General features: G+C 36.4%; 1 protein-coding gene across 2 annotated transcripts; it reads right to left on the bottom strand.

The window, feature by feature from the left end:
• Positions 1 to 316: 316 nt before the first annotated feature.
• On the bottom strand, positions 317 to 5,229 carry LOC109015939 (transcription factor UNE10). Of its 2 annotated transcripts, none has more exons than XM_018998402.2 (6): positions 4,897 to 5,229; positions 4,043 to 4,781; positions 3,707 to 3,805; positions 3,339 to 3,404; positions 1,476 to 1,832; positions 317 to 959 (listed from the first exon to the last, which is right to left on the bottom strand). In XM_018998402.2, exons 1-6 carry the CDS (start codon positions 5,103 to 5,105, stop codon positions 864 to 866), a joined length of 1,566 nt encoding a protein of 521 aa, XP_018853947.1. In that variant the 5' UTR covers positions 5,106 to 5,229; the 3' UTR covers positions 317 to 863. The 2 variants fall into 2 exon arrangements, with proteins under 2 accessions (XP_018853947.1, XP_018853938.1); XM_018998393.2 differs by having other exon boundaries at positions 1,476 to 1,859; positions 4,897 to 5,204.
• Positions 5,230 to 7,814: the final 2,585 nt, after the last annotated feature.

Raw genomic sequence — 7,814 nt, 5'->3', positions numbered from 1 at the left:
TTTCATTGGCTAATCCTTTAATTTGGAGTATAGGTCATGTGATTTGAATCTTCCATTAGAGCGTTATAATAATAAAAGATTTAGTGTGACGGCCGTACAAGAGTTTAATACAATATATAGTAAACCCTAATTAGATTTACATGACAATGGTTTAACACGAGAGACCCTCGCATACCTTTGGATGCTTTTTATATGACAAATCGAACCTTTAAAAAGATTTCCCGCGTGCAAACATTAATTAGATCATTTTTTTAAAAAGAAAAAAGATTGTTATATTAAGTACTTGTGCAGAAAAGAATGTGGATGCAAGCAGTACAAAGCTGGGTGTCTATCAAAACAATTAAAATGAAGATACATTGTTCATTAAAAAATACAGATCGATGCGTTATCCCGAATGGAAATCAGTTGGATGAAAATAAGAAAGAATATTGTACACGAAATGCATCAGTTATTCACAAATTGATTACCCAAAAAGGCAACAGTACTTTTTTAGCTATTCGCTCATCTCTTAGAACTAAAATACACTATCACTCGCGATATTTAAATACATCCCTTCACAAGATCAAGATCTTGTAGAACTTGAAGAGGCCTGTGAGAAAGAGATAGACATATAATGTGAATCCTTTGAGCATTTGATGTCGTCCAAATTAGGATACATGCATGGCTAACAACAAAAACTGCTACGGAATACGCTTCATATATCCATGATCTCTTCTCACGAGACTCTAGAATTTGAGTAGGGGCTCTTAAGGAATCCTAAGCTCCCCTCCACAATCTTTGCAGCAACTGCATGCACCCAATTTGTGGTTTTGCTCTCTAGCTAAGCTCTGCAAGCTGGAACGAGACCCCAACAGAAGAAAGCTTTAGCTCTTAGAACTAGAAGGTGGAGGTTGATGTTGATGTTGATGCTGCTGCTGGTACATGGCAGCCATCCTGCTGTAAGCATCCATGGTCATTGGCTGCAATAAATTTTTGTATTAATCACCACATATTAATTTACCGTCTCAAAGATCATTAGATTATTGTACTAAAAAAACAAAAAAGAAACAGTACTTAACTGACTGTTACTGATTCGATCAGTAGCATGAAGACGTTCTAAACAAAGTAAACACTGATATTTATGCCAGATTGAATATGATTTGAGTCATTCAATGACCTGATGGCAATAAGTGCACAACTACAGACCAGGGAAAGTACCGGGGCATATGATATGGGACATATCCAACAATTAGAGATATAAGACATGTTGCATAAATCCAATAACTTCCTGTTCCAACTTAATTGGAGGTACGAGACACGTGGCATAAGTCTAACGACACAATTTCAATTAGAAACAGGCGAGGTCCTCGAACTTAAACAAAACAAACCAGGGTTTTCTCATCAGCCTAAGAAAATCAAAGAAGTGGGATAAAAAAGCTCTCCAAAATCAATGACTCGAATAAGCGGAAATGTCAAAAAAAATCTGGAAAGTTTACCTGAGGTTGGCATGCGAGGAATGTGGACAAGGGGTCTGGCATTACAGCCCCTGAAGTGGCTTGAATTCGGTCACTGGAGCCATCCCAGGAGGTGATAGGCATGAAGGCAGTAGGGTGAAGAACAGGAGAAATGCCTGCCATGTTGGAGCGGTTGATGGTGTTCATGTCCATGCCCATACCAATTCCGATTCCCATACCCATCCCCATTCCCATAGGAGCCATCATGGACATCGGAAGTTGTTGCATGGTCATTGGTAACATCATCGGGTGCATATTCATTCTGCTCATCATCTGAACTTGAGCTTGCAATTGCTTTAGATATTCAATCACTTCGTCCAGCATTGAAGCCTTGTCAGTCTGTGCAATAATGCAAGAAATAGATACCTAGAATGAATGCCAATCAATGTATGTGCTTTAATTCAATCTAATCTATTAGCTAGTGTCATCAAGATCATGACTTGGAATGAAGTTAAAAGTGAATCTGCACAATCTGTTGCACTGTTAAGATTGAACAGTGGAGAATACTTGGCACAACTTGCTTTAAAAAAGTCGTTTATCGACACAATTGTCTCATTATTAAGTAAGAAGCTTTTTAGGTCAAGTAGCATAAAACAATATACTTTGTTATAACGATGATGAGTCTCGTAACAAGTAAATTGCTTGTAGCTAGTAAAAGTAATAAACTTTTTGTTTTTCTTTTCATGCTTTTATGTACTTAACCTTGTCACCCAGCTGCCAAAAGTACATTAGAGGACGACTTCTTAGAAGTTAGCTGTAAAAGAGAGAGCAAAACTGACACCAATATGGCTGCGCCTCTGTCCAATTAACCCCAGGCTAGCTTGCAAGTTGAAAGAGTCGGCACAGGACATATTTTACTTGGGTTACTTTAAACATGTGGTGCCCCATTAAAAGTCACATCTCTCTCGCTCTCCACACAAAGAAGTTACTTCCCCTGTGCTAGTTATCAGAAAACAGAGATTAATAACATGGAAACGACTGGTTTCGGACAAATATAATGAGGCCCTACCTATGGAAGGGATTTATGTGAGAAGCAGGTCGTTGTCTCCATACCTAACAACTTTCTGTCATCTTGTCCCCCCCATAGCAATAGATGTGTGGACTAGGATCGGGCTGGTGCCAAAACATCCACAGCCATTTGGACCACATCTATTCCACCTACTGTCATCTTTCAATTGAAATCTTTGGGGCTTGTTCATCCTCTCACCATACATTTGAGGACGATACAGATGACAAGATTTTATACACATATATATAATAAATGGAGAGAGAGAGAGAGAGATTTGTGTGTTCCAGGATTCTTACAAAGGATCTGGGACATATTCCCAGCCATGTTATGTTTTTGTTTTTTTTTTTTTTTTTGGGTATTTTCCATGATGGTTGAATGACTTTACCCAAAGAAGAGAGAAAGAATTAACAACTCGCAGCTACGATTTCTGTACAACAACAATGAAAAGTAGTTCTTTCAATAAATGAAACGCCAGGAAAATATTCATCAATCATCATGGGTACCATTTCCAGAAAATCATTTCTCATAATTATTATGGGCCCCAGTAGTCAGACACAAGATAATAAATGGAAGACTTCAACTGGAGTCTGGGGGAGTAAATTACAGCCAGATTCCTTTTTTTTTTTTTAAACTCAATATTTGAATATCGTATAAGAATTAGAATAGAATACATATTAACTCCCCCCAAATCAATAGAAGACACAAAAACTTTCCAAAAAAAAAAAAACCCCGAGATGCAAACGCTTAGCCATAAATAAATAATAATAGAAGTGCTGAGAAAAAATATTAAAGCTATAAAGGTCACAAAGAAAAGGTCAAAAAAAGGAACTGCATACCTTACTCGAATTGGGGACCAGCTTCTGCAGGGTCTTCATCCTTTGGTTTATTTTATCTCTCCTTTTCTGAGACAGACACCAATAAAATATTCTAAAATTCAATACAATCTTACTCTCTATTCTACATCATCATTTGACAATAGTCCTTCCCATCTGAGCATGAGGTTTGGGACTAGGATTTTGGGATTAAATAATCAATCTTTTATTTAGTTTTCTAATGAAACCCAATCATATCACTGTCCTAGAACTGAAAAGCAAAGCTACCTTTCCTATAAAAGCAAAAGCATAATTAATAGCTTATCAGCATCTGTGTGTGTGTGTGTTTGTGTGTGTGAGTGAGAGTGATTGAGGGATTTTGGAGGGCTCACACGTTCAGATTGGTTATGAATTGCAGCAGCCCTACTTCTTTTAGTTGAAACAGAGGATTTCCCAGTACCCTTCTTTTTGTCCTGATCACCTGCCTCCCTCTTCAGAAATTTGTACACCACGAACAACAACAGACAAGTAAATAAACATATAAATAACGATTAAAAGATGAAATTCAACAACAAAAAATATTAGTATTGTATGGAATCTCCAAAAAAGGTTTTGTTCCCCCACTCAAAAAAAAAGGTTTTGTTTTAATTTATTAATTTATGAATCTCCAAAAAAGGGTTTGTTTTAACCAGAAGTAAAATACCAAGCGACAAGCAGCGACTGCCTACCGGCGGTGAGCTGTGGCAAACAGAGTCGTGGTCATCGGCAGTGGTGGTGGTCTTTGTGAAAGGCTTGCCGTGAGAGCTGGTGTTTTCCGCTGACCCAAGCGACGTGGAAGTGAAACCCAAACCCCGGTCCCTCTCACACGTGTCAATAGTCATCTGATGACTATCCATCCCACACGTGGCGCTTCCAGTGCAGCTTTGGTCTCTGCTGCTCCACTCGGCGGTGACACGCGCCTCCCCGGCTCGTTTCCCCGTGAAGAGGACGTCGTTGTCTTTGTCCTGTGTGGTGGCTGCAGCCCCGCTGCAGGACCCTACGTGAGTGGAGCATCCGACCACGCAGGTGGCGAGTGGGTCCACCACGCGGCCCTGGGTAGCCTGTTCGACCTCGGAGGTGCGGTTGGAGCAGGGCACCAAAGCGTCCATAGTCATGGTGGCAGAGGCGGTGGCGGCAGCAGCCAAAGCAACGCGGTGGTGGTGATGTTCGAACCAGGGGACCAAGTCGTCGCTGCCATCGAAAGGGACTGCTTTGCGCATGGCTGGCAAAGCAGTGGCCTGGTTAACAATGGACTCCAAGGTGCCGCTAGCGCGTGGCTTTTCCCAGGTGGTGTACTTGGAAGCAGGGGGATTGGTATTGGTGGTGGTGGTGGCGGCGGTGGGTTTGGCGGGCACCCGTGGCGGACCTAAGCCGTGCATGGCTAGCTGGCCGTTCTCCCATGTCAGCTCCGCTACTTCATAGTCTAACCTGCATATACGTATCAGATTGACAAAGTACCCATCAAACAATCATGAAAGACGAGCATATACCTGTGTCAGTGTATATGTATATCGAGAGAGAGAGAGAGAGAGAGAGAGATTACATAGTGCTATCAGGATTGGAATTGGAGTGAGAACGAAGTGATAGCCTGGCGGGGTTGGGATTACGATTATCATCGAAATCCCAGCTGGGAACGCACTGGCTCATTTTGGGAGGAGGAGGTGTTGCTGGTAGTAATGGCTGCGTTGGGGTACAAGGAGGAAAGGGTATATATTTCTTTTGCTTATTTTTAATCTTTGAACTTGGTTTCATGTGTCTGGAAGAGGAGAGAGATTGTTCAGAATGTAGAAAAAGGTTTTGTTATTTATGGGGAGAGAGAGAGAGAGATAGAGGGAGAGGGAGAGAGTGAAGTTTGGGTCGCAAATGGAAAGACTTTGACCGCAATCTATATATATATATACATATATATGACATATACATACACATAAATATTATATATATGCACACAGTTTATTTATGAAACTTTTATAGATAAAGAGTAAGTGCAGAGTTGTGAAGCACTGAAGCGGCTAGCTAATATATTTCCTCATACGAAATGTTTAATTTTATTTTATTTTATTATTATAATTTTTTAAATTTTTTATATAAAATATAATAAATAATTTTTTAAAATAATAATAACATTTTATTTAACTTTTAATTTATTCATTTCATTTCAACCCTCACTTTCTTTTTGGATAAGTCTTAGAAAATCTAACTTTTTTTTTTCTTTTAAGTCGAAAAAATTCTTTCCTTAAAAGAAAGAAAAGAATCAACTTTGTCAAACTAGTTGCTAGGGTTGTTTTCATATCAGAGCTTCCAACTTTGTCAAACTAGTTGCTAGTTTTTTTTTTTTTTTTTTTTGCCCAAAGCAAGTGAATCTAAAAAGAGTTTTGCTACACAACCTTCATCACACTCTACAGTCTATATTTTTTTAAATTTTTAATATTTTTTTAAAATTTTTTTTTGAATTTATTCTTTTTAAATTATTTCAAATTTTCTATTCGTTATTTATATAATAAATATTTGATAAAAGAAAAGAATAATAAAAATTAAAAATAATGCAGAGCATAAAGTGTTAGGAGGTTGTGAAGATATTTTGATCTAAAAAGAGTGACCCAAAATAAATATTTCCTTTTTAAAGCATTTCAAAGTTTTCGTTTATTTAAAAAAAAAAAACCAAAATAAATACCTCCTTGTTTTATACAAAATAATTAACACTATGATCTCCACAACATCTTCTCAGACCGCATGATTTAAAACATATAATTAATCAAACATCTCGACACTTGACATATGATATCACTTTACATGTAATCGCAGAAACTCAATATTTTCAATCAACTCGAGATCAGCCATATATAACGTCGTAAAAGTTTGGAAACCAACTACTTTCAACCGACGTGGCCAAATGGTCAAAGCATGAATAAATTATCCACGTGTTCATGTCATTCAAAAGGTTATTTAACTATATATAAGATGGTTAAATCTCTTTCATACGATGCATATAAATAATCAGTAATACAACATCATTTATTCAACGGGTTTTGTTGATCAGTTAAGTTCATGACCAAATATTCGATTGGACTACTTTATTTTGTAAGCATAATTTACTTAGGAAATTCATATATTATATGTATAAATTATATGATTATACACATTTACAATAATATTATGAAAAAACTAATTTGATAATCAATTTACTATGCCAATTTCGCAAGATCATGACTTGTAATTAATCGAGTTCGGTCCAAACATCCGCTTAATCGAGATCGTCATGCTCCATAAATATATTTACTTGCTGTTTTAAAAGCAGGTCTCATTATATTTCATCTTTCAAGGAGATTCCTACCCAAAAACATATATATTATTCGGATTTCTTTCATATTCACTTATCAGCACAAATGGAGGGTAAATTTGTAGACGAGTAATGTTATACACTATACTTTTATCTTATTTTAATTATATTAAGTAGTATGTGACATATTTATTACTATTAAATAATAAAAAAATATATAATAAATATTCATTTAATGGTGATAAATATGTCATATATGATAAAAATAGAATGATAGTAAAGTATTTATAATTTTTCTTTGTAGGCTGGTCCAACCCACATAAGAGCCGGGCAGTATACTATCATCTTGTATGCCATCATGGGCTTAACTGGCTTGCACACTGAGTTATCTGGGCCTTAAAACTTTCTAGTCCATTCGTCCTGGATTTGCAGTCTTTCTCCATTTGGTTTGCAAATAAGAGGCAGAAAGAAACAGTGCCAAGAAAAATGGGAGAAATTTTTTTTTTAAAAAAAAAAAAGAGAGAGAGAGAGAGAGAGGCAGAGATTAAAATTAATGATATAATTAGGTTAGAGTTGATATCATAAGGGAGCTCATTTGGCTTTGCATCCGGTGTAATATTATATATAGTCGTAGAGTACATAAATACTGTCCAATCATTTAAAAAAAGAATAGAATCCACTATTATACTATTTTATATGTAATATAGTATTGTAAATCTAACAAATTGATTCAAACCAACATTTTACACAAACTTAAAAGAAACAGATAGAATGTCCATTTTATCATTTTAGAAGTGTGGTTAACTTGACACAACAATTAAAAATAATAATAGAATATTATAATTTCGAGGACGTGCTTAGAATTTTTTATCTCAAGTATTTTTTATAATTTAGAGAGATATCATATAAATTTTGCAGTAATAATGCTGTTCATGACAACAATAAAAATTGTATGACACACTTAATAATGTCTCTCTCCTATTTTTCTCTCTTTCTAAATTGTAAAAAATATATGGGATGAAATTTTTTTATTATTTTCTTTGTGCGGATCTTCACAAATAAACTCAGAAATATTGTATAAATCCGACATGGCATAAACCCATTGGTTGCGTAGGCGTGGTACAAAAGCGTGGCAGTCAACCACACGGATTGATCTCAAACGACGTGTCGGAAACCCCCTGTTT

Source organism: Juglans regia, chromosome 14 (assembly GCF_001411555.2).
Source record: "Juglans regia cultivar Chandler chromosome 14, Walnut 2.0, whole genome shotgun sequence".
In the NCBI taxonomy this organism is placed as follows: domain Eukaryota; kingdom Viridiplantae; phylum Streptophyta; class Magnoliopsida; order Fagales; family Juglandaceae; genus Juglans; species Juglans regia.
This window is presented reverse-complemented; position numbering and strand designations above follow the sequence as displayed.

What these genes read in the sequence shown, in the direction of transcription:
- LOC109015939 (XM_018998393.2), bottom strand. Translation starts at nt 5,105, where the DNA reads ATGAAACCAAGTTCAAAGATTAAAAATAAGCAAAAGAAATATATACCC. An exon ending in TCCAATCCTGATAGCACTAT is followed by an intron (nt 4,782 to 4,896) that starts GTAATCTCTCTC and finishes ACGTATATGCAG; the next exon opens with GTTAGACTATGAAGTAGCGG. An exon ending in TTTGCCACAGCTCACCGCCG is followed by an intron (nt 3,806 to 4,042) that starts GTAGGCAGTCGC and finishes AAATTTCTGAAG; the next exon opens with AGGGAGGCAGGTGATCAGGA.